At 35.3% G+C, this 27,252-nt stretch overlaps 1 protein-coding gene across 17 annotated transcripts in view; it reads left to right on the top strand.

The window, feature by feature from the left end:
• Positions 1-26,877, top strand: part of PTPRC (protein tyrosine phosphatase receptor type C) — a 63,440-nt gene extending 36,563 nt beyond the window's left edge. For all 17 annotated transcript variants that reach the window (XM_084528119.1, XM_084528118.1, XM_084528126.1 and 14 more), the window contains 25 exons: positions 582-803; positions 1,351-1,470; positions 2,715-2,855; positions 3,742-3,876; positions 5,287-5,442; positions 8,341-8,531; positions 10,886-10,946; positions 12,221-12,329; positions 13,546-13,577; positions 14,719-14,834; positions 15,336-15,426; positions 15,522-15,598; positions 15,830-15,866; positions 16,356-16,453; positions 16,803-16,928; positions 18,767-18,924; positions 19,431-19,566; positions 20,270-20,419; positions 20,866-20,956; positions 21,931-22,064; positions 22,860-22,994; positions 23,322-23,444; positions 23,871-24,049; positions 24,709-24,844; positions 25,607-26,877. In XM_084528119.1, the coding sequence (XP_084384245.1) occupies positions 582-803; positions 1,351-1,470; positions 2,715-2,855; positions 3,742-3,876; positions 5,287-5,442; positions 8,341-8,531; positions 10,886-10,946; positions 12,221-12,329; positions 13,546-13,577; positions 14,719-14,834; positions 15,336-15,426; positions 15,522-15,598; positions 15,830-15,866; positions 16,356-16,453; positions 16,803-16,928; positions 18,767-18,924; positions 19,431-19,566; positions 20,270-20,419; positions 20,866-20,956; positions 21,931-22,064; positions 22,860-22,994; positions 23,322-23,444; positions 23,871-24,049; positions 24,709-24,844; positions 25,607-25,879 (3,227 nt within the window). In that variant the 3' untranslated portion in view covers positions 25,880-26,877. The remainder of the gene's footprint in view (positions 1-581; positions 804-1,350; positions 1,471-2,714; positions 2,856-3,741; positions 3,877-5,286; positions 5,443-8,340; positions 8,532-10,885; positions 10,947-12,220; positions 12,330-13,545; positions 13,578-14,718; positions 14,835-15,335; positions 15,427-15,521; positions 15,599-15,829; positions 15,867-16,355; positions 16,454-16,802; positions 16,929-18,766; positions 18,925-19,430; positions 19,567-20,269; positions 20,420-20,865; positions 20,957-21,930; positions 22,065-22,859; positions 22,995-23,321; positions 23,445-23,870; positions 24,050-24,708; positions 24,845-25,606) is intronic.
• The last annotated feature ends 375 nt before the right edge of the window (positions 26,878-27,252 follow it).

The following is a 27,252-nucleotide window of genomic DNA, read 5'->3' as shown; positions in this document are numbered from 1 at the left end:
ACTAGGCTGTCAATGTAAGGGCTGCAGAAGAGATCTGCTTTCATTCAACTAGGCTCTCTCTAATTTTTCCCCATACTGCCAATGAACACATGCTGCAAACTGCAGTTCATAACTATAGTAAATCCAAAGCTTGGATATTGGTTTCTCTTTCTTCAAAATGAGAGAGCTGTCCCCTCTCCAGTTTTCAGAAGTGGCTTTTATTATTTAATGGTTATGAAATGTTTTAAATGAGAAAATCTGAAGTTTCTGGACAAACAAAGGTTTCAATGTGTCAGAATAAAATATTTCGCTTTGAATTGACATTTTAAATTAAAAAAAAATGTAGTTCTGGAATGTTAATCTTTTTAATTCTTCGGTTTCCTTTACTAGAGAATGACTTAAAACAATATTTTCCTAAGGAAATTTTCTCTTTTAAATATTTTTAAGGTAACAAATAACACTAAAAATAAACGAGGCAATTTTGCTGTATTTTCTGATTCTTTAGCACCTGTGATGCTGGGGATACCAGATACCGCAAAACATTTAAGAGTCCTTAAAATTGTCATGAAATGATTGTTTGCTTTTTTATTCTTCTCTTTTAGATGATAATATATCCTACAGCACAGGAAATGGAACAGACGAGGAAAACATGGTTGAAGTTACACTGAAGAATCTCAAAAACAACACAGAATATGCTATTTTGCTCAAAGATGAGGTGAAGTCATGGGTGAATGTCAACACCAACACAGCAAAACTTAACAGATGCAGAATATATACACTTACATCTAACAACCACATATGCAAAAGTATAATTATTCCACCTGGTAGGTATAGAAGGGTCTTAGTAATTTCCTCCCTCCCTCCCTCCCTCCCTCCCTCCCTCCCTCCCTCCCTCCCTTCCTTCCTTCCTTCCTTCCTTCCTTCCTTCCACATGCAGTAATACAGCTTTCATGGATTTCATAGTCTATTATTGTTTTTACAGAGAATCAGACAGAGGTTTTCATGTAAAAAATACAATTTTTTCACTGTAAAGGAAAAGTGAACTTCATCTGCATCAGTCATATGCAGCATGGCTAGCAATAACAAGGCTGGCCAGCACTTGAGAGCTACTATCTATGTTGGATGTTTTGTTCACTAAAGTTATTGCTTTTGTTGAATTAAAAGTTTCATTTATGATTTGAATACAACAATTGTTTTTGTCTAATGAATACTTTTTAAATTTCATCTTCTTGTTAAATTCTTTGCACATCATTTTGTGCCAATTATATCTTCATATTGCAGAACAAATTAACAAATATAAAAGAACAAATCAATATTTAAAGAATCAATACAACTAATGTCACATTGCTATTTAATATTAATCCTTTCTAGATAAAAGCCACTGTTCTTTAGAAAAGAAGATTCTTAACAGCACATCTGTACAGTTCTGTTTCAAAGCCTCAGATACAGATTGCTCAGGTGCCTGTAGTAATGTGAATGTTAGCTGTGAAGGTAAGAAACTTCTAACATAATTTAAAATGCTTATTTATTTATTAAGCAATATAGATGTTGTCTTTGGATGAGACTGGCAGGTTTCATTAATTGTGCCAGCATGAGGGAAGAGATGTTCAGAATTTCTGGAGTGGGCAGGTTAGGAACTACCATTCCACACGCTGCAGAAGATCTGGGGGAGAGTTCAAGCCCAGAGAGCTATTCCTTTAGTTTACCAGCTTCACAAATTGCAGACTTTTGGAGGTGTTGAGCTCCTGCTTGATGGCCTGAAGGGGAGCTGAGAACTTGGAAATCCGAGTGTCTCCTGTGAGCTGCTCCCTTGCAGACAAAGTGGGCAGCTGGCTCTGCAGGCTCGTGAATAGCTGAGTACAGACACTCTGTGCTTGGAGCTTGCCAGCCTTGCAGACTGAGAAAACATCGGCTTAAAGGCAAATGGTGTGGTAAAGAAGATATGTATGCTCCATATCCCCATGTTCTAGAAAAATGCACGACAAATATTCTCTTCAATGTTTTTATCAATGACCTGGACACAGGAGTTGTGTGCATACCAAGTACGTTTGCAGATGATACTAAACTGGAGGAGCTGTCACTTGCCTTGAGGGTAGACAGGTCTTGCAGAGAGATCTTGATAGAATAGAGCACTGGACAATCATCAATTGTATGAAATTTAATGCTGGATTTTGCACCTGGGATGGTGTAATCCTAGGTGTATATATAGTCTGGGGAACAAGTTGCTGCAGTGCAACCCTCTAGAGAGGGATCTGGGGGTTTTGGTTGATGGTAAGCTCAAAACAGGTCAACAATATGGCCTGGTTACCAAAAAGGCCAACCGCATTGTGGGGTGTGTTAAGCAATATATAGCTAATCACTTGAAAGAAGTGATTGTCCCACTCTGCCTAGCATTGGTAAGGCCTCACCTTGAGTACTGTGTGCAGCTTTGGGGTCCACAATGTAAAAGGGATATAAAAATAGGAGTGTTAGATGGAAAGTAAAGATCTATGCAAACTGAATTGGTGTAAAAGAACCTAGAACTCAGTCACTTGGGTTCACTAAGTCGTACGCTTTTCTGTTTTGGATATTCTGGTAGTGTACTAAAAATTATGTTGAATAAATATGGTAGATAAAATCCTAGTTAAGATGGTATAATATATTTTTAGATATGATTTGATATACTTTCAGATATATGATATATTTTTAGAGTTGTGAAAAATATGGGTAAGCCATTTTTGTTTCTACCTTTCCAGAAACATCTTGGCAGTCAATTGGATCTTGCGTATTAATGAACAATTTAACAACCAACCATCCTTTTAAATGCAAATATACAGTAAAGTATTCTGGAGAAGAGTTTGACCTCGATTCCTTCAATATAGAAACAGAATATGATGGCAAGTATAATGCTTAATTTTGCTTTGCATTCCACGTATTTCTAGAAACACCCATTGCAAATCCAACTGTCTGTGCTTCCTGTAGGATTAAGATAAATTTTGAGCAGCATGCTCAGCCAGTTTAAGGTTCTCCTCCAGCTCTTATCACCTCATCTCCTGTATTTATGGTAGTTCTTTGACCACAGTCACAGTTGTCCTTTCTCCCTCCAACCCCAGGCTCAGACCTGCAGTCTCAAACCTTCCTCTTCTTCCCTAAGAGACTGTGACTTTTTATTTTTAAGGATGAGAAAGTGGCAAAATGTAAGCAATTTTCAATGAAAGTGAAGACAAAAGAATAAAAAAAAGTGCAGCCCTAGAGAAAAACAAATATCAAACTCTTGCTTGTGAAGAAAGATGATAGAATAATTGCAAAGAATGTCTCCAGATAAAATGATAAAGTATTATACAGTATTGTCCTTGGAAATGGCTTAGCATTATTTTATCAATTAAACAGAAAATCACCTTAAATCAAGTAACCTGCAAAGAAAATTTAAGGATAGAAATTTAAAGTTGGTTAAAATTATAAGGAAATCAAAACAATGTATAATAATTGGAATTGTTGAAGAATTTTAGTAAGATGTGATGTTGCTGTATTCACCTATATCCTGAATTGATTAAATTTATGAAATTACTCTAATTTGATGCTGTTATATGTACTCTATAATTGTGTATAATTTCTCTGAATGAAATAGACTATGCAAAATCTTACGTTATTGCTATCTTGCTTTAATATCCAATGAAACTGAGTTTAATTAAAATAGAAATAAAACAGAATATTTTGCATTTTCATTCTAACTTTTCCCTCCCATCCATTTTTTTTTTTTTAAACAACAAAACAAACAAACAGCTCCAGAAGCACCAGAAGATCTTACAGTAGAAAATGATGTCAATAATGTAACAGTTAAATGGACACCACCCAGCAAGACTCCGATAACTCTTATACGTGGCTATTATATAAACTGCAATGGCACTGATAACAACAGTAAGTATATCCTCTGTTGGTACAAAATAATTCCTCACATGTTTTATTTAGTGGGCACCAAGCATGAGGCAGTGTCCAAACATATTGGAATTTCTTAAAAATGTCCAGTAAAAACACTAAATTATTATTATTGTTGTTCTACAAATCTTTTTTAAAAGTTTCTTGACTTTGAGGCTGCTTCAATTCAACTATGTGGTTATTTAGTTTATCATTTCAGGACATCACTGTCATCTTTCATTTCTCAAGTATCTTGTATTAAAATGTGACAAGATCATCAGTTGCCTGATCAGTTTTTAGAATGGCATTGTCTGCCTCAGAAAATGCACCCATAGCTTGTTCATTTATTCTCAGAGAAGACGCACATCTAATAGTTTTAATTTTTCACAAATCAGAAGTTTGTGGAGAAGTGGAATAATTATTCTAGGTGAAAACCTTTTTATTTATTTATTTATTTTTTTATTTTTTATTTTAGCAGTTTTCTTCCCTTAGGATTTTTCTTCCCTGTTTCAGCTTAACATAGTAAGCTTGACGGGTTCTAGTAAAGCAACACTGAACCTATTTATTCCTTCAAGAATGACGACAGGAATTTCTAAGGAGGACTATGGATCTGTGTACACTTACTGAAATGGTGGCAAGAGCAGAAAGGGAACTGCCTTCTATGTAACATGTAAAAGTCAGTATGTAAAAGTCAGGGAGTCCTAAGTACAGAGGGTGGCATATTCATGCTTACAGAGGTAAAGCCAGGTACTTGTTTTCTACTAAGCATTCTCTCCTTTCATACATGTATGTGCTGTTTCTGTGGTTGGTCTGGCTTGGCCAATGTAGGAGACCTAGGTAGTATGCTTGGGTGTGAGGAGGTCTCATCTGAAGCATCTGTGCTTCGTGGAGACATCAAAAAGCCATTGCTCCTCAATTCCCCAGGCCACCAAAGCAGTGTTGGTAGTAGCTTTGCTCATGCTGCTCCTTGGGCAATACCTTTCTGTCCTGCTTGCCACCACTGAAAACAGATGGCATCTCCTGCATCATTACTAGAACAAGCTTGTCCAGCATGCAGAGTGACTTTGGACATCTAGTAACCTCTTCCCAAGCTGAACACAGAAGAAAGTACCAGCTTCTCTTTGTCTATGTGCCTTACATTAGTTTTTAATTATGCTTGTCTTAATGACATACTGAGGATGTAAAACAAAACAAAATAAACAAAAAAACTCAACTTCCTACCTGTTTGTTTGGGGAATACATGTATTCTTCTTCCTGAGCCTTCACTTAGCATTAATGAGCAGGACAAACCAACCAAGCCTCCTTAGGACAAAGTAATTAAAATGGAATTACGCAACAGTGGTTTTAGGTAGCTCTGATGAGGTGAGAGAGTTTCTGTGCTCCTAACATATCTCTTTTTTTTTTTTTTTGAAGGTATAATTGACATACAAAACACGACTGAGTTTACTTGTGATAACTTTACAGCTTATGCCAAATTTAATGTGTCTGTAGCTGCATATATAAAAGGCATACATCAGGAAAAAATTGTGGGAAAATGGAACAAAGCCAACTCTAGAACAAAACCAGGAGGTAAGTCTTGTTTGCTAACTGTTAAGGTCAAGGTTGACCCTAACACAGGAAATATGTACTTTCTTATTGTACGTTACATTTTTATATATGTTATTACTACTACTTGATAAATTGATTAACATTAGATTTTTTTTTTTTTTACTAACATTTATGTCATTAGTGTTTCATTTCTAATTATTTAATGTTAATCTATTTTTAATTTATTCATTTACTGTTTTTATCTATATTAGACTTTTCAAAATATCTGTGTTCATTTGGATTTTTTTAGAAGACTTTAGAAAGCTTTATGTCTTCATGTAAAGAGAACATTCAAATTATGCAAAAAAGAGAAAGAAAAACATCTTTGTGGAATGAAAGCTACAAAGATGTGCAGAATGTACCTTCTCTTCTGTAGCTGCCTGGTTGCTCTAAGCAGACCTGCATGGCCAAGGATACACCAATACTAATATCTGTACTGTGTTTCAGTTAGTTTGGCAGTCAAATTCTAAGACTCCTCATTAGGTTATAGACAAAAAGCATACCTAGCATCGTGCTGTCAGAAAGGTCTGTCCTCCATGGAAAGCCTGTCCCCATGGCCATGATTCTTTGTTTCACATGCATGTTCTATCAATATAACTACAAGAAGAGCTGAAAAAATACAGATTTTAAAGATATTTACTAATTTTCAGATGCAGACATTACTACTTCCTAATTTATTGTTGCCATTTAATTAGTTTGTTAGTTTGGAAGGGGGGCTGGAATTATTTTAGTGTTTTTTTGTTTGTTTGTTTTTTAAATTATTATTATTATTTATTTGTTTATTTGTTCCTTGTTATCTTCAGATGTAGGGGCTCTTACTGTTCTCATTCTTTCTTTGAGAAAAAAAAAGTTTATCTAATTTATTCCAGTGCTTTTTTTTTAGCTCTAGTTCCACCACCTCTAGGCTCATCTAAGAGAGAGGTACAACTACAGGGAAAATATAATGGAAAATATCCTAGCAGAGAAAATACCTGCTAGGATACTAAATCAATATTTTCTTTATTGCACTGAAAAATCAAAAATTACTTTTTAGTGAAAAATAAAGCATTATTTTTGTGTTAGTGATGGTAGGCTTTTTATGTGTGTGCATGTATATATTTTTTTGTGGGTGTGTGTTTTGTTATTGTTGTTTTCCTAATATTAGGAAAAAATAAAAATCTTTCATTGCTTTTAGCACTTCTGGAAAGTACGTAGAGTTGGATATATAAGAACACTGAATCTGACTCCTGTTGTTATTAAATTTGTTTCACTAGGTCTTTGGGAAATAGTTCTGACAGACTATTATTTTGAATTTTGAATCCTATCTCTCTTTGGAATATACAGAGCTTTTGCATCCAGTTTTAAATATAAAATATAAATATCCTTGAAAACAATGGAATTTCCCTATTACTCTGGGAATAACTGGGTTAACAAGTTTTAAATTCTATTTGGAACAATATGGAGATCAAAATTATCCCCTGAAGCCCCATAGAAAAATAAACAACTGGTAAATGGATGCATTGATAATGTAATATATTTGATCAGAGACTTAACTGTAACCAAAACTGAAAAATATATTTAATTTTTAAACAGTCCTAATATGAGCACGATTATTTTTTTATGATTTATGATTATTTCTTTATAGTTATGATTTATCTAGTATGAGCATATTTGCATTTTGGAGACCCCACTTTCTGGGGATATACTCATATTTTAATACCTTGGGTGGAGATTGTGTTCCGTGACACAAGTTTAAGGGTCTAGAAAATCAAAACAAAACAAAAAAACACACAGTTCTCTTATTTTTTGAGGAAGTAAGATTTTGCTTGCCTTCATGAGTTAATGGTATTACACATTCTCCATGTATGTAAACATACAGCAGCAGATAACATGATCAATCTGATACTGCAAGAGTTTTATTTCTTGAAGAGAAGAATATATCATTAGAGCCTAACTCCTTGGGACTAGGAAAAATGACATTTTGTAAAATATTTTTCTGACCTCAACAAACACATTCCCTCAAGAAATGCTGACTTTCTCCTTGCCACAGCTTTTTCAGCAGCATACTGAGTAGGAAACTCACAAACTTGCCCTGTACAGAAAAGTGAGCAACTGCCACCTGCCCAGCCAAGTCATACGTCCTGCTAGTTCCTAGATGAAATCTGCTCATAAAGCCACACACATCTTAACTCTTCATATGAAGAAAAAGACAACTGCATCTTTTTTTTTTTTTTTTTTTAATATACTGGCTTGCTGAAGGTTATTTACTTCCTGACTTTCTGAAAGGGTTAAAAAACTTTCAAGGAAAGATCCCACGTCCCCAGTCTCAAAGCCTTTTCCTGCAACATACAAAATCAGAGCTAGGAAACAAATTCACCTTAACAGATTTATAATCATTAAGAAGTAAAAAGTTTCTTTTTTTTTTTGGCATTTTAGGACAAGGTGACGCTCGTAGCAAAAGAATACTTTTGCAAAATGCACCAGTAAGTTCTGATAGGAAAATCAAGTTACAGCAGCTTTGAAACTTAGACATTGACTTACACTGAAAAGTTTGTTTGTTCCCATGATTTGTTTGTTGTCTTATATTCCTGAAATGAGAAAGTGGTGTCAGTAGCAAGAGGTGAAGTTGCCATCTTATTATCTTTGGCAGCCTGACTGTTGGTAGAGTTCTGGTCCTCCCAGCTGCTTCAGCTCCCCTTTACAGCTTTTCCAGCTTGGATAAGGCTATGATTAACCCAGCATTGATTTTATTCGTATTGTTAAATTGCGACTGAAATTTTTAAGGAAGCAAATGTATGACATTATTAAGAGAGAAGATAACAGACATGAACCCATGTGGTTATTAAAATATTTGGTTTTGAGTTATGAGAATGGAAGGAGTAACACTTCTTTTATAAATAGTACCAGATCCGGTGGTTGACTTGCATCTAGAACTGAAAGGTGATAATGTTGTCAGGATTACCTGCAAAAATCAACAAGTGTATGGGGAAAAAACAGAGTTTGTATTATCCTGGAATGGTCAAAAAAAACATGATGATACTTGTGCTTTTGAAATACGAGATCTCTCATACTCAACACATTATAACTTTAAGGTAAGTAAGCATATGAAGCTAAACATCTAAAAAAATATATTTTCTTTGTTTAGGTGTATTATATTTGATCTTTGAGAAGAAGGCAAATATGGTCCATCTGTAGGCCAGAGATGTAAAGAAGTAGCTGTTACTTACGAAATAAAATGTCTCTGCGTATGTTTCTAGCCCTATCAATAAATTCCTTATGTGCTATTCCATATAAGTTCTGACAGCATGAAAAGTACAAGCTGAATAGCATGGGACAGAGAGAAATTTGTGTGTCTTAAATGTATCTGATATTACAATTACAATAATTACACATTTAATGAATATCTGGTTGTCATTTCTATCAAAGAGAATAAATATGAAACTTAAGTCTTGAGATAATTGCTCTGAAATTAATTGTTCAAAATTTTTCATTGTACACTGTTCTTCAGCTGTCCCTAATGCTTTAGGGACTAGTTATCATAAAGCAGTTTGGATTCTTTTTGTGACGTGTTTTTACATCAGCCTTTCACAAACCTGCCCATGTATCCATCTAAAATATATCATCCTCTGATTTCCCTATTTACAGGCTTCACTTTCCTGGAGGCTTCCTACTGTGTTGTCATCTTTTAGGCATTTCATCCTTTTGGCTTTTGTTTGTGAAGCCAATGGCCTTGTGTCCATCCCTTAATGTGGACAGCTGGAGTATTTCTTTTTGTCCTGATAGCTTCTCTCAGGAAACATTAGGTTAGAAGTAACCAGTAGGAATGACAGAGTTTATTACTCTTAGGAACCAGTTTCACTCATTTTCCCCCTTTTTAAAAAACTTTTTCCCCCCTTCATGTCTTCCTGAGGAATGCATTGTCAGAGAGCTTTTGTAGTCTAGACTTTGTTCTGAGCCTTTGTCAATATTTCTCCTACAGATTATGATCAGAAAGCTATGTATTTGGAAAATGAAGATGATCTCCAATAGGAGCAAAAATACTTACGTTCCTGTAGGCCCTTCTCCACAACTTGCAGTGAGCAGCTTGTCTGACAAGAAGTTGGCTTCCAGTTGTGTCAAAACACTAGCTTGTGCTTTGAACATATTTTGCCCAATTCTTTCTGGAGAAACCAGGGAAAGCCTTCTGGCCTTAGACAGTAATGAAAAGATTCTGGGTCAAGAGGATCAAGAAAAACAGATATCCTGTGAAAGCTGGCAGATGTCACAATTTCCTTCTGCCTACTTTCTGAATCGTTCAGGGAATAAACAGAAGGGTACCCACAACACTTTTTGGTTTAGTGAGGTTTTGACTGACTGCTGCAATGGGTTTCTGACTTTTGCAGTTGGAGAAGCTTCTTGCTTGATTTCCCTGCTGCCCCAGCTACTCCTCTGGGTGCTGCCACTTACTCACTGCTCAGAAAATGTTTTTCTTCCCAGCCGCAGAACTCAGCAACCACCAGCCCCCAGGACACATCAGCCTTTTAGAACAGAGGTGGAAGGCAAGGTCCTTCCAGATTTCTCTCCAGGGATGGGATAGGCTCAGAGAGAGCTCAGCCTGCAGCGAATAATTCAATGGATTTGCCAATCCTTCTCCTCCCCTTCCTACTCATTTGCTTCAGGAGACTGCTTTAAAATCACAATTATTTAATCCTGCTAGTACTCTCCCCTGTTCAGTACTAAATCTTTACATTTAATCGTAAGATTCATTTTTCTTCACAAGCAAGTGTCAAATCTTTGATGCACAAAGGTCCAGCTGCCTATTAGATCTAATCAGACTTTCTATTAAGAAAATGAAAAATAATGGCTAAATGTAAAATAGCATACAAAATATGAACACGTCTAAACAAAGCCAGTATTTTAATATCAGTTAAAGTACCCAAAAGATAATGTTGCAAGAAAGCAGCTTATTTAAAAGTTTTCTTTGGCATTTATAATTTAACCTTTAATGAATTATTTCCAGTACAGGAACTTGGGTTAAAAATATCCAATTCAGTTAACTATTTAGATATTTACTGTTGAGGCAAATAAAATGATGTTCTATTACATATCACTTGGTTACTTTTCAGAGCTGAGAGATTTGCTTTGGGATAGACTGGATTTTGTTGCTGTTGAGATGCATCTGATTTTGACTTTGTAAACTGTCTCTCCTCTTGCACTAACATTTTTATTCAGTCATACACACATTTCTGGATCTAGATCTTGCTGTAACATAAATGGAGATCTGAGATGCGCTGTAAAGGGCTGTATAAAGATTGACAATAGATCATGCTGTCAATGATGTTTATTCTTTGAAAATAGATGGATGTGTTTCAAAGACCCATAGTTCTTTGCTTTTGGAAACAAATTATGCAGGCATTTTTACTTGCTATATCTTAACATTGTTATTATTCTCACCTGCTGCATGCAGATCCTTGTGTCTAATGGCGAATATAAAAGCAAACCAGTAGAAAGAAGTGTAAAAACCAGATGTAAGTAAATAAATATGGCATTTTTACTTTTTGTCTTTAGCATAGTATAGAGTAATAGTGTAAATTGTGAATTCTATTACAATTGTTTCTAAATAAAAATCCAATCTGCCTATTTTTATGGTTAATAATTATTCTGCATTCAAAAAAAAAAAAAAAAAGAATATCCTCCTTCAGCGTTAAGGTAATGAATGACGTTGACAAGTCACCAAACATGACTCAGAATAACTACATACCTGTGGCTTCTTCAGGAAACGTTCTAATGTGATTAGAGATTCATTCCTCTGACCTATATTATTCACTTTAGAATTATTTTCCTGTGTTCAGATACTGTGTTTCAGGAGCTGAACATGTGTGAGTTGTTGGGGATTCCCCACTCCCATGGAGTTTATGTGTCCAATGCCAAAAATTATGAGAAAGTCCAAGCATTGTAGACATGGGAAGTATTATAGACAAGAGAAATAAATAAATAAGAATTTTATATATTACTTATATCGAGTAACTTATACACCTGGAAGGCTTTTTCCATTGAATCTTTTTGGGAACTTTACCTTCATATTTGCTGTTGGGGTCTAATCAACAGTAAGGGTCACAGGGAACCTGTCATTGATGCTCCCAAATGAGAAGGCCTGTTTTGAACTCAATTCAAAACCGGAAAATAAATTGGATAAAAGACGTTTTTATTTGAAGAATATGTTACTGAAATGTCCTTGTAGCACTGGCAAGAACTGACAGGAAAAAAAAAAAAAGATTAAAAAGAGGTAAATTAAGAAATTAATTTAGGAACAGATCCTTCACATAGGATTTCATATAATGAGTAACTGATCACAGGATAATTCAGTCCTGCAGCTGGGGGATGAGGCACCACATTCCCTCTGTCAAACAGTGAAACAGCCTTGAAAACCAGGAGCAGCTGGCAGCTCCCCTGCTCACATGTACAGCTCACGCAGCCCATGTCAATGCCAGGCCAGTGAGTGAGATGTAGCATCTCGACAGGTGGGCATAAAGACCTTAAGTGAAAGTTTTCTTAATGAAAAAGTTCTCTCCTTGTCAGTGAGCTTGCCATTTTTAAACTTTGAAATAACAAACCTAAGTTCAATATTTAAAAATAATTACTTAGTTCTTTTCATTAAAAAAAAAAAAAAAAAAAAAAAAAAAAAAAGAGGCTGGTTCTGTATACAGATTTTTTAAAAACAAAGAGAGAAAAAAATTAAAGTTTTTATGCTCTTAATTATTTATTTGAAAAATAATATATTTTTTTCTTTTCCTGTTCCTAGATAACTCTAGGGCCCTGATCATATTCTTGGTGTTCTTGATCGTTGTGACATCAATTGCTTTGCTATTGGTTCTGTATAAAATCTATGACCTTCACCAAAAAAAGCTTAGGTAAGCTTCATATTTCTCTCCCTTCCTTATAAAAATGTTATTTTTTATTTTTCAAAGATATTTCACAACAGGTAGTGCAAAAGTGTTAGAAGTTTCATATTTCACTAATACATGGAAAAGACATCCTTTCATCTTTTCATCCTTTCAAAAAAAAAAAAAACAAAACCAACAAAACTCAAAATCTCTCTTGGTGGTTTGTCTGGCAATGCAAATACAACGAACAAGATTTAAAATCTCTCTAGCGTACCTTTTTTCAGGCCACAGAAGAATTAATCTGCCAGAACAATATGCTTTGTTACTACTTTTGTGAAAAAATATTCACAAGTATCTGCAAAACCTTTCCTTCATAAAGTAAGTCAAAAGTATTAAAAATAATACATGCAAAACAAAGTGGCCAGCAGGTGTAGGAAGGTGATTGTCTCCCTCCACTCTACCCTTGTGAGGTCCCATTTGCAGTGCTGCATCCAGGTCTGGGACCCCCAGCACAAGAAGGACGTGGGGCTGTTAGAGCAGGTCCAGATGAGGGCCACAAAGATGATCAGAGGCCTGGAGCACTTCTCCTATGAAGAAAGGCTGAGAGAGCTGGGGCTGTTCAGCCTGAAGAGAAAGCTCTAGGGAGACCTCTTTGCAGCTTTTCGATACTTAAAGGAGGCTTCTAAAAAAGATGGAGAGCAAATTTTGCTTGGGCAGGTAATGATGGGACAAAGGGGAATGGTTTTAAACTAAAAGATTTAGATTAGATGTTAGGAGGATATTCTCACTCCAGTGAGGCACTGGAACAGGCTTCCCAGAGAAGTTGTGGATGCCTCATCCACAGCGAAGTGTTCAAAGCCAGGTTGGATGAGGCAACCAGAACTAGTGGGTGGCATCCCCGCCCATGGCAGAGGGTTTGGAACTAGGTGGTCTTTAAGGTCCCTTCTGACCCAAGCCATTCTATGATACGATTCTATGAAAATTATGCAAGCAGTAAGACTCTTTAATGCAGCTCCCTTGCTTCTCCCCCGTGATAGCGCTCATTGTAGGGCAGGGATCCCAAGAACCTCTGTACAGGGTCTGAAAGTCCTAGCTGTCTCACTTTTATTTCACTAAGATCTTGTAATGCTGTCTGTTTACTGAACAGTTTTGGTGGGTGTTCATATATGAAACTGTATTTATTTAACTCATCAGATATGTCTTACTAGTCAAAGCTTTTACAGATGCTTTTGCTTTTCTACAGCAATTCTTCTGAAGACATCAGCCTCGTAGGAGGTGAGTATCTTTATATATTTAGCAGGTGGAAATAAAATTAGTCACATCTTACTGCCACTTTTGGATTGTTTACATTCTAGGTTTTATATGTAGATTACAGATACTGACATAATAAAACCTATTATAGAGAAAAACAAACAAACAAACAAAACACACATTCAGTATTTCTCTACGTGATAAAATATTGAACTTCAAATATATTCCAGAAGTATTTATACTTAAATGAACTGAAAGTTTACCAGTTTGAAAAACTGGTATTATTTCATTTAAAAAAAAGTTACCCCAGATTTCCCGTTTCCCTATACCTTCTTAAAATCAAGAATTTTAACATAAAGCAGTACTTTATCGCTATAAATTTTGAAGGCTTTAGAATTTCAAAGACTGAAACTAAACATAATGTGTAGGTTTTTGTACAGGATTTCAAAGCTTATGAAGAAAAACTGATTAAGTCAATACCAGAAAGCTTCAGGAAAACATCTTTTATTACATTCAAGCCCACAAAAATTAATTACATTAAATTGGGAGTAATACTGTATTGGTACCCAAATCCACTTGCTTGGATACACTTAATTGTTTAAACAATCTTTTAAATGGAACTGAAAAATCAACAGATGAATAGTTAGAGATGTTAAGCCTTGTTCAATCATTATTATAAAAGATAGTACAGATTATAACAACTCAGAATAAGTTGGAGAAAATTAGGAAAAGTAGGCAACATTTATTGTTATATTTCAAAAGAAATGTTAAGCAGGTTGTTTGTATAGTAATTCATTTAAACATTGCCAGGAAATGATTAGAACTAAAGTACACCCCCATCATTATTGTGGGTGTTTGGGCTGTCTGTTGCCGTGACCCAAGTATGACAACGGCCACTTTGTACAAAAGTGCTGTTCATGCAAAGTCCCTGCTTGTGGCCTCCTTCTGATGCATCCACAGTTGAACAAAGCCTGTTATTCCCAGGATCTGTTTGCTTGTAGATTGTCTGGGGAACAAGTTTTTGAAAAATAAATATACTCAGTTGAAATAACCAGGTTCATCTTTTTGTTAATTTAACTGACAATTTGAGAAGCACGTTACATTACTGATATGTAGTTTACATTTTGAAAGACAGTAAAAATAAATGTTCAACATATTTACACAGTTAAGGATGATGAAAGACAGCTTCTGAACATAGAGCCAATACCTTCTGAGAAATTGTTGGAGACATATAAGAGGAAGATTGCTGATGAAGGAAGACTTTTCTTGGATGAATTTCAGGTTTGTCATTGGCTCAAAATATACCACAGATTTGTAGCCAGGTGGTTGGAAAAATTCTGTTGAGGAGCATGTCTAAAGTATATGCACTAGATATGCACTAGTTATAAATAAATAACAAAGAACCTAGAAAATTGAGTGAATTCTCATCTGAGGTCAAATATGGCTTCAGCTAATTTTGCTACCAAGTACTTCTTATGATCAGATGAAGAAATATATTTTTTATTTATCTTTCTGGAGTGGTTCAAAAGTACTTTTTGAGGTTAACTTTCTACAGTCTCTTTCACTAATTAGACATGGAGATATAAATAATATAGAATTGTGAAGATATATAATTAAGGGAGAATACTTTTCATTTATTTTAAATAGAAGACATACATGAAATAGTATTGTATGAATGTTATCTTCCAGATTCTTAGCAGCAAATTTCTTTCATATGTATTTGATTGTAAGTAGCTCTTTTAAGTACATGATTACTAATTAAATAAACATTGTATTTTACAGAGTATTCCTAGAATTTTCACTAAATTTTCAATAAGGGAGGCCAAAAAAAGCCATAATCAGAACAAAAACCGTTACATTGATATCCTTCCATGTGAGTATTACAGTTTTTGCATAAATTTTCTATAAATATTTGTTTTCTCAGTGCTTTGAGACAATATAATTATTTTGTTTAAATACTTTAAACAGATGACCATAACCGTGTTGAGCTCTCTGAGATACCAGGAGATCCAGGATCAGACTATATCAATGCAAGTCATATTGATGTGAGTGATTTCTATTTATAAAACCTCTTAGATGCTATTGAAGAAACCCTGTGGTCTGCACATTTCATGTATCAGACACTCTGAGGATTTCCATTTGAGTTTTTTCAGTCTTTTTAATGTATTTGATATTATTGGAGTGTTGCATATTTAATTGATTTCTAAATTTGCAAATCTTTTAAAAATGTTCTTGTTTTCTTTTTAAAAGTTGAATAACGTTGTACGTTTTTACAGGGCTTCAAGGAACCAAGAAAATATATTGCTGCACAAGGTAATTTCTAAACTTAAAAGAATCTGTTTTCTTCATTCAACCACTTAGGAAGTAGTCACAAAATATTAGTGAATTTAAAGAAAAATGGAAAAGCTCACATTTTGAAATTAAATGTGAAAAAAATTGCCAATGAGATTTGACTTTGGGAATTTTGTGAAGATGAACAAATTGTACTTCACAGTCTGATTTCTTATGAGGTGTAGTTTTATGCAAGGGATTTTCATATTTCACAGATATATATATGTACAGATATTCACAGATATATATACAGATTTCACAGACATATATATACAACTTTATACACAGACATATATATACAACTTTTAAAATATTTTAGCCTAATGGCTGCAGTCATAAAGAAAGCAAAACTGTGGCTGTTATTTGCATGATCTCTGGTTAGTTTTTCAGACTGTGTGGCTAAACATATCAACAAGGCGCTTTTGTGTAGCTGGACTCTTTGAAAAAATCCCTTAATATATCTCCTGCCAGGCCCCAAGGATGAAACCACGGATGATTTCTGGAGAATGATCTGGGAGCAGAAGGCAACAATTATTGTCATGGTTACCCGCTGTGAGGAAGGAAACAGGGTGAGAAATACCCGTCCGTCCATCCGTCCGTCCATCCATCCATCCATCCATCCATCCATCCATCCATCCATCCATCCATCCATCCTTTTATTTCTGAAAACAGAACGTGTTGCTGTGCACCTATTGTACAGTATTGTCACTTTATGTTACAAGTTAAATTCCATGGATATTTGGAATTATTTGGCAGTGATGTCCTAAGTAGTGACCACCTTTTCAGGAGAGGACAAGACCTATGAGAAACTGGAAAACTATACTAAGTTGCTGTCTATTTAAAATCAGACTTTTAGCTCTCTACTGTCTGCCAGTTTGCTGTTATGCTTGCTCACCAGTTAACTTCATATCTTTGTAGAACAAATGTGCCCAGTACTGGCCATCAATGGAGAATGGTTCTGCGACATACGGGGACATTATTGTGAAGATCAATGAAAGTAAAATGTGTCCAGACTATATAATTCAGAAACTACATATCACAAAGGTAAGTTGACTCAGGAGTATAAGACTGGCTGGAGTTGGAATGTGTATTTGGAGTCTGTAGGTTTTGTTAAAAAATTCTTTTAAAGCGTGAGAAGAGTCAGCTGTCATTGGAAGATGCCTGCTGTTTTTCCCCAAGCAATAGCTGGTTTAAATAAAAACTTGCCACATGTAGGTGTCATTCATTACAGAAAATATGAGTTAGACATGCATTTCCCTACTTAAAACTGTATTTTCCCTAATACTCTGGAATCTACATTTAAGAGGACATTTAATATACTAAGTATGGAAAACCTAATATCATGTGTTTTCATTAGATATTTAGCTTGTTTTTAATCCAGAAATTTACATGGTTTTTATGTATCTCAGCATTGTCTTTTATGAGTAAAATTAATGTGACTCACAGACCAACATTATCTACACTCATAATAGTTGTGCAGTTGTACAGTGTACAAATTCTGGTAATCTCAAGTACATTTATAAACATAAGCATTTTAAAATTACCATTTGGCTATGTGAAAAGTCGCTAAGGCTGGTTAACCAGTCTTTTTTATACGTCTGAAATCATATTAGTTGCTGTATTTGTAATTGAGAAGAAAATTTGCCATCTAAGGCTAAATGTTCTGCTCACACTCTGCAAATATATTCCAGTATGGGGAAGTGGAATACAAATCACAGCTCTTCAGCAAAATACTCAAGCAACAGACTCCACCCATCTTGATCCATGATTACAGCTGGGAATTCCTACTCTGCTGTCTCATTGCATGTCAGTAATGCCAAAATTGCAACTTTATGTGAAGACAGAGAGAATATGATGATTAACTGTTGAAGACACTGCTCTGTGACTAGAACAATCTAATAGTAGAAGGGAAAGATTGCTGCAGGCTGACAACTAATATTTTTAGAGCTGTCTGTTCTCTGTTTGGCTGACGTCATAATAATATAGATAAAACTGAATATGGTTGTGGAATTTAAGTCGTCCCTGGCAAGAAATTGGAGACTTCTACATTTCTGGTGCAATAGTGATGTATAATTCCTGAAAGAGTGGTGAATAACTGTATGAACAGCTGTGTCACAGCTGGATACTTCAAATCTGAGCAAGAATTTGGGGATTAATTACTGGAAAGATACCCATGTAGCCACAATGAATCTTGGCCAGTAAAAAAGCCTTAGGAAGTCTTTGTCATTTTGTTTTATAATGATTATCAAAATGTGTGTCTTCTCTTTGAATCTAGCAGCAACATATGAAAATAAGACGCAACCCTAGACATGGTTTAAGCCTTAATCAAGTGACTTAAAAAAGAGAGTTAGTATCATTGAAAATCATAGGTTCTCCTGTACGTTTTTCTATTCTAAGTTAGTTTAATTTAATTTTATTTTTAATATGTGGTACATTCAGCAAAGTACTTCTAGGAGACATGAGAGAATTACTAGCCAGTATCCCTTGAAGCAAGCAGAACTATAAACTAGCCAAGTTATTCATGAATAGAATGGGGAGACATACTCTGGATCATAAGCTAGCCTGAGAACAAAGTACTTGTAACAACATTTTGAACCTCCTGCTTGTTCACTGTATAAGTTATTGTGAATTCATGGTTCACAGCTCTCTTCACTGCTACTTTTTTAATTTAAATGGAATATGAAAGATGTTGTAACCTGAGAGACCATTGAGCACCACATGACAGCACACTATTTGAAATTTCTGTTTCAACATTTGATGACTGTTGTCCTTATTTTTCTTTTGCTTTGTGTATCTGCACTTGATTTTAGCTTTGCATATATAGATATGTTAAAAAAAACACACAACCAACCAAACAAAACAATATACATCTTTTTGTCTAGGGAAGAGAAAGGACAGCTGGAAGAGAAGTCACTCACATTCAGTTCACAAGTTGGCCAGACCACGGAGTTCCTGAGGATCCTCATCTCCTTCTTAAGCTCCGCCGCAGAGTTAATGCTCTAAGCAACTTTTTTAGTGGCCCAATAGTGGTTCATTGCAGGTAAATCTTATATATGTAAATACGTTAAATGAACATGAAGTGAAACTATTCACAAAAGGGAGCTAGGAAAGCTCAGTAGTTTTGATATTTTTGATCCCAAATTTTGTGATTTGATTACTTGAGAGTGAAATAGCTAGAGAGGCACTGAAAAGCCTGTTTTCTGAAGTCCCTGAAGTCAAGTCAAGTCAAGTCTGAAGCCCTGATTCAAGTCAACTAAACTTGAGGATACATAGACTTTTGAAAAGCAGCCAGGTAAATGCCACGCTATTCTGGCTATAAACACCATTTTTGACAATATCGGCCTTATTTTCATTAAAAGATGCTTAAAATCCAACCTTATAATTTTTAGTGTTGCCAATTAATTCACTACAAGAACTATTTTCATTTCCTTTCTATCCACTTCTCATGTGTTTTCACTTTCTCTGTCTCACTGACTTCTCCTCTCTCAGGGAGGGACTGGAAGATGCCATTCCCCTTCAATAATCAAATCCCTTTGTGCTTTGCAGTGCTGGTGTTGGGCGCACTGGAACCTATATTGGAATTGATGCAATGCTGGAGGGGCTGGATGCAGAAGGCAGAGTGGATGTTTATGGCTATGTTGTGAAGCTGCGTCGGCAGCGGTGCCTCATGGTTCAAGTAGAGGTATCTTGCTAACATTCCTTTCACTTGGAACTCTCCTTCTCTAAGTTCTTCATCAGTTTTTCTCAGAAGTGCTCTGCTCAGTCTTGGGTACTCCTACAATTCAGGTGAAGTTTTTCATATAAAATATAGCTTTAAAAATATTAAGAGAGAGAAAAACTTCCACTACAATTTTTAAGTTTTAGAAACTTTAGCTTTTTAAGTTTATATATTAGAGAAAAAAGACAGTAACATTTTGGATTTGATAATCCAGCTTCTGGCATACACTTCATAAATACAAAGGAACAAAGGTGAATTTACATAATCAAACTTAATGTTCATATTCAAAAATCTCTCTGTCTCCTGGGATTTTCAGTTGAGTTGAGAGTACAATATATGTCATGGACTGGTGGAATATATGTTTTTAACTTATTTAGACATTTTTCAGATCAAATTTTTCAAATCTCAATTGCATGCTTTTTGAAAGATATGATGTTTATTTACAGAACACTGTTCATCCAACACGCTATGCTCCAAAATATTTAATTTGGAAGCCCCTATGATTTTTAATAGTTTAATTTAATGCCTATATAAAGTTAATGTTTAATGTTATTACCACTAATAACATCATATAAGTAGTTGTTTTTCATAATTGTTTTAAAAAGTGCTATGATTTTTTTACTCATCAATAACTTCATTTTTAAATCCTTCAAATGGGAAATACCAGTCACAGTACATCCTTATCCATCAAGCACTAGTGGAATACAATCAATATGGAGAAACAGAGATCAGTCTCTCAGAGCTGCATTCCTATCTTAACAATCTGAAAAGAAAAGATCCTCCAAGTGATCCATCTCTGCTGGAGGCAGAATTTCAGGTAAATAAGCATTGCCTTCAAGTGCACTAACCTGTCACTCCCATTAACATTAACATAGAACATTAACATATAGCCATGAAAAAGAGGTACCATATAAAATAGATCACTTCTGTGCTATTTTCTTTCTCTGGCACAGAAACAATTTCTTTACCTTCATGAAAGAAAACCATCCTGTAAAATGAATTAAATTTGATTCTTGCTTTTGATTTCTATTCTTGCTATTTTTAATAAAGATTAGGGGCGTAAAATGATTACTTGTGTCTATGTGCATATTGTCCATGCCATTGTACATGTAGTACAATGTAGTCCAGATGTGACCAAAATTTATAGAATTATAGTAAGAAGTGATGCGCTGGGAGATGAAGACAGGATATGGGTGTCCAGAGGGGACAGTGATCCTAGAAACTGTTTTTATTCCAAGCATAATGCCACATTTCTTTCTTTAGAGACTGCCTTCCTATAAAGGCTGGCGGACACAGAACACTGGAAATCGAGAAGAAAATAAAAGCAAAAATAGGAATGCCAATACAATTCCATGTAAGTATTTTCTATGAACATTTTGTTATTTTATCTATTATCTTCTTTATGGAAACCTATATATTTAGAACAAACGAGGACAGTAAATTACCTTACTGAGATGTATTTGATTAATTAATTTTCTCAATGTTGTAAAATTAGAAACTTCTCTTAGTGTTTTAAAGAAGATTTTTTAAAAAAACTGTGAATTCTCATGAGTGTTTAAGTTTATTTCAAATAAAGTGGCCTTTATTCTGCAGTCTGTTATTGAACAACTGGACTTTTTCTGCTTACAGACTCCATTAAAACATCAGAAACCAACTGCCTTTTTCTTTGGTGAAAATGAAGAACTAGAACTTGGTGACTGACAAGCTAGTGAAGGATCACAGGGGCTAGGTTTCAAAGAGCAGGTCACTGTCTTATGTATAGGGTAAAACTTTGCTCAGTACTTGGATGCAACACATCCCCAAATGTCTGTGGCTCACTTAAAAATTGCATTAGGAGAGAGAAGGAAGAAGCCTGATGGGTGGGAACCAGGAGGATTGGCTTTTGATATTACCCAAGGTGGAGGAGCCCTTGGCCCTCTTCTGTCAAATCCTTTTTTCCTGATGCCTCTGGCCTTTCCCTAGTAAAGACGCAACTGCCTGGGAACTGGTTTTAGCATGTATTGCAAGGGTTTTGCAAAATCAGCCACCAGTTCCCTGACTCCCTTCTACTGCTTAGGAAGGCACAAACACACTTAGTAGCACAACACCAAGTTCAGAAACTTGCTACAGTTCAGGGTCATTGGAAAAACTCATCTTTGCTCTTCTCCCGGAGCAAAGCAACCAAGCCACAGGGGAAGCCAGGCCACCACGTGTGTGGCCATCTTCATCCAGCAATAAAAAACAGTAGCTGGGATTCCTTGGAGGAAGCAGAATGGTGATGTGGAAACAACCCTCCTCTAATGCTGTGTATGAGCAGCAGTGGCATAACTGTGACACTGTCTCATGCAGATGACTTCAACCGAGTGCCAATCAGGAACGAAGAGGAGCAAACTAAGGAGGGTGAACATGATTCAGATGATTCTTCAGATGAAGAAAGTGACTGTGAAGAATCAAGCAAATACATCAATGCTTCCTTCATAACTGTATGTATATAGAGGGTCCATTTTAAGCATCTCACAAGCTTTCAGATAAAGCTTGCCTATGATAACTATATACTAGCTTGAACTCATTCTCTTATTGGCTTCACAAATAGAATAAGTTTACCTGAACAGAGGAGGAAGATCTGATGGTTGATTGGCAAATCCATTTAGAATTTTAATAATCAAAACTTTCTACATTTCACTACTACAAGACAATCCGTATTAATATTTTCTCTGGGAGTGAAATGTGAGTACAGTTATTCACATACACAAAACTGTACTAGTAAAAATTTGGGCCATCAATTTTTTGGTGTCATATTTACCTCCAAGGAGAGCAGTTATCAGTTGCTAATTGGATAACATATGCTATGAAATTATTAGGTAAATTAGATTTATCTAGATTCTTTTTGCTTTTGGATAGCTCAGTGTCAACTGACTGGTGCACTAAGTCTAGTGTAGTGTTTAAACTTCTCATTGGTGTAATTAAACAACTGTGTAGAATTAAATATTTGTTTTAGTTCTGAAAAAATATGCTTTGTAGATAATAGCAGGTCTCACCATAGCATGAGTATATCTTGTTGTCAGTCTGGAAGTAATACTTTGGAAGTGATATTGGGAGTTTAATGTCATTTGGCAGTTATAATTGCTGTAAGATCATTCATTGCCTATTGTGATAGGCATATTTTCCCTATGAACAAATGGATAATCACTTTACATTATATAACGAGTTCTGCTGCATGACAATCACATTTCAAATGAATTTAAGGAAAGAAAAAAAACTTAAAATCTCTTTTATAGGGTTACTGGGGTCCAAAAGCCATGATTGCAACACAGGGACCACTTCAGGAAACTATCTCTGACTTCTGGCAGATGGTATTCCAAAGAAAAGTCAAAGTCATTGTTATGCTGACAGAGCTAAAAGAAGGAGATCAGGTGAGGGCATCATTTTCACACTGGTGTATTAAGGGTCCTCTATATACAAGGAAAACACTGAATTTCATTCTCTCATTCTCTTTCTCCACTTAAGTGTGTTTCATGGGATGAGGAATTTGTATTTCCAATATAATTTTTTCTATTGTTTACCTCCTTAATTTGACCTCTAATTAATTTTTTGAGGGAAAGTGTTGTTTGATGCTATATTTTAAAATACAGAGAAACTCCTACTACTTTGAAGTGAACACATTCTGTAAGTGCATGTGGAAGATAAACTAAAAGGAAGTTTGAATGGTAAGTGCTGACTTGTACTTTTATCTATTTTAGGAACTCTGTGCACAGTACTGGGGAGAAGGCAAACAAACATATGATGGCATAGAAGTTCAAATGACGGATGTCAACTGTTGTCCTAGCTATACTATACGAGCATTTGATGTTACACATCTGAAGGTAAAAGTTTCTTTGCAAATTATGAAAGGAAGTTTTACACTAGTTCTTCTAATTATAAGCCTAGCACAAAGAAAGGGGGCAGGGACAGTTCCAAACACACGTACCCCCTGCGCTAAGAAACTGAAGTATTTCTCTTCAAGACCAGCAGTTAATCATGATAAATGTTACAAATTGGCTAAAATTTACCACTTAGTGAGTTGCTGAGATGGTAGTAGTGGAGTCTCAGGAGGTCAGCTCTCTTTTGTACTTTAAGCAGTGCTTAGACCTCTGCCTAGCTCATATTTGCACAAAGGCAGAACTCATATCACAATATAGTTCCCCAGGAATAAAAGATTTCTTTTGTAAAATAGTTGCAATGGGTGTTCTACATGTATCTTTAATTTTAGCCTTAACATTAACTACGCTATTTCCACTGCTGTTTTGCAGAGGAAAGAAACACAGAAGGTGTATCAGTATCAGTATCACAGGTGGAATGGCTTGGATGTTCCAGAAGATCCTAAAGATTTAGTCAGCATGATTCTAAACCTTAAACAAAAAATCCCAACCAGACCAGCCTCTGAGGACAACAGGAACAACCGCAGTGTACCACTTGTCGTCCACTGCCGGTGGGTATGAATGCAGCACGCTCTGTAACCTGGCTCTAAGTTCTGGATATACTTAATAACCACAATTTTGTGATACCCACCTTTTCCCACAAGCCTTGCTTGATATGGCTTGTGGGAGACACTCAGCTCTTTGTATAAAATTCCTTAAAATGCTCAGAACTGAGCTTTTTGATTATAGTGCTGAAAGGTGAGTGCACTTCTCTTCAGCCGGTATGGGTGTGGAGTAGGTGGGTAGAGCTGGGTGCTTTTGCCTGGTACATGTATTTTGAGAAGAAATGCTAGCTCAGAGTGTTCTTGTAATGTACTACTAATGAGGACCCAGCAGAGCTGTTAGTTCAACCCAGTGCATAAGTTAGGATCATTTCCAGGAATTTCCTCACATACTGCTTTAAAGAGAAGATAATCCTGATAATGATTGCTGAGATTTTAAGACTAAAACTTCTAATTTCTCTCTTATCTGTTAAGTGTTCAAATGAGTTCCAGATGGAATCTAGATAAACTGTCTTGTGTGTGTCCTACAGATATTCTTAATTGTAATAATTTCTGTCCAGTAAAAAATGTTTTAAAAATGTAATTCATTATATAGACTTTGAATTAAGCTATTGTTTAGTGAGAAGTCTTGCTGATTATACATTTTAAAAAGGCGTGTTTTCTTCTAGTGATGGATCGCAGCAGACTGGTGTATTTTGTGCTTTAATGACCCTCTTGGAAAGTGCAGAAACAGAAGAAGTAATAGATGTTTTCCAAGTAGTAAAAGCTCTTCGTCGCACCAGGCTGGGAGTGGTCTCCACCTTTGTAAGTAAATCCTGTGACTTAACAGGACAAATCACAAGATTGCTTATCACAGTTACAAATATCCTTATCATGTTATGCATCGTTTCTGCATAGGGAATACTAATTATAATCAAGACATGCACAACCACTAATCATTACTTGGAAATTGGCATTGCTGTTAAGAATAAAGAAGTCTGTGAGATATCCAGCGATGTAATGCTATAACACCTAGTGGAAGGCTGCACATTATACAATTACAAATTGCATAAATTGGTATTTCTATAGTTGGTTTAGAGACATGTGTGCACAGCACCCTGGGTTAGGAGGCGAAATTCATTTCACAGGTTGTGAGCCATCGACTTTTTTTTAAGTCACTCCAGAGAATTTGCGTCTCTGTGGCATACACTTTTTATTTACTGAAAAAACAAACCAGGTTTAGTTTAAGATAAGATATAACTCTCCCAGAGATAAATGTTGTTTACAATTTAGGTACTCTGAAAAACATATCTGGGGACTTTGCCTTGTGAACCAAGAGGGTACTGAGTGACTCAACTTGGAGCATCTGATAGAAGCAGCTACAGAGATATTATATACACATGAAATCAGAATAAACCATAGAACCACTATCCTGTACGCCAAAAACTGTGCAAGCTGCTTCACATGTGGTTCTGCATGTTCAATTGTGTACTATGTTTCTAAAATTTAAGAAAAGAAAGAATGAATGGGCTTATTTGTGGGCTCTGTGTGTTTCATTCATACTAACCTCTTCTCTTTATATTTAAGGAACATTACCAATTTCTGTATGACACCATTGCCAGTATCTACCCTGCACAGAATGGACAAATAAAGAAGAACAGCCAGCAGGAAGATAAAGTTGAATTTTGCAATGAAGTAGAAAAAAAAGATCAGGAAACTGATTTGATCACTATTGATCTTAACACATCAATACCAGAGGAAAATGAGGCTCCTGAAGTCTGTGAGGATTCTAAGGCTGCAGATACTACTAAGGGAACAGAAAGCTCAACAAATGGCCCCACAACTCCAGTTTTAACTTAATTTTTTTTGCTAAAAAAATAAACAGTACATTTTCATGTGCAAAAAATCTTAACCAAAATAGGAAGTATATGATTTTTTTTCCCTCTTCATACCTTTTTGGAAGACATCTATTTTTATATCAGATTTTCAAAGTTACAAATTTAACGGAATACTTGAAACTCAGAGAGAGTGACAAAGAACTGTGAAAGTTCATTTTTTGTGTAGATTTGAATTTAATTCTTCAAAAACTTTTCACTGCTTTTGTGCTTTTCATTTTAAAAATATGTACAGTGTAATACAATGTTCTTATATTGCGCAGTGGGAAGTGTTTTTTTTTGTTTTGTTTTGTTTTGTTTGTTTTTTTAACATCTGTAACAAGGAGGAAAACAACACAGCAAGAGTAGTGTATTACTAAAACAGGCCTGTCTTCAAAACTATTAGCAAGTACTCTAATTGGTAAGCATATGTTCTATCACTTCAGGAGTGCTGACCAAGCACTGTTTAAATAAGTGGAATTTATGGGACTTTGCCAAACAACTTCAAGAGCTTATTGTTTACATTGTGTGCTAATTCCAAGGGTCAGATTTTTAGTAAATCCTCCCAAATCAACGTGGAGTAGAAGTTTTGCATTTTTCTAACTTGCCTCAAGATGTCCTTGTTGCTCCATATAAATTCATCTGAGATTTCAATATTAGATTCAAAGCAGAAAGTTTGGAGATTTGAATGATTACAGTTCTGACAGAAAACACGTTCTGTTTACTCTTAGAGCTTGAAATATTGTGTGCTTGCACATTTATTTTGTATGCTTATATCCTGTAATTTAAAGAGATTACTTCCATGAATGCATATGACCTGTTTTCAGAGTAGATGCTTTTCTCCAAACCATGTATATTTCAACTAGTACAACAATTTTTTTTTTTAAGAGATTTTGTATGTTATAGTTGTGATACTTCTACTGTTTCTTGCTGAATTTTAGCCTACTGTTTTTAAGACAAATAAAAATATTAATTAATAGTTAACATGGTGGAAATTGTTCTAACAGTCTGTAAACTGGTCATTTCTTCTAAATGCACAAAATCTTGTGCCGTCCAATATATGGATAAAAATACAAATTTCAGTAGGAAATTCTTATAATACTGTGTATGAATCCAGGTAAGTGTTGTGATTCTCTCGTTACAGGTGAACAAAACCATTTTTCTCTTGCTTGAAGTCATTAAAGAAACTCAACAGACTTAGTGCCCCTCCACTTATCAGGGCATGCTCCTAATTTCTCCTTACAAAAAAAATAAAAATAATTGAAAATACTTGAGAGCTATGTAAAAAACATACATGGTCACAGTTAAAACATTAATTTAATTTTGCAGCTAATTGAGATCAAATAATTAATGCACAAT

Source organism: Aythya ferina (genome assembly GCF_964211825.1).
Source record: "Aythya ferina genome assembly, chromosome: 8".
Classification (NCBI taxonomy): Eukaryota; Metazoa; Chordata; class Aves; order Anseriformes; family Anatidae; genus Aythya; species Aythya ferina.
Note: the sequence above shows the minus strand (reverse complement) of the source record. Positions and strands in the feature narration are given on the sequence as shown.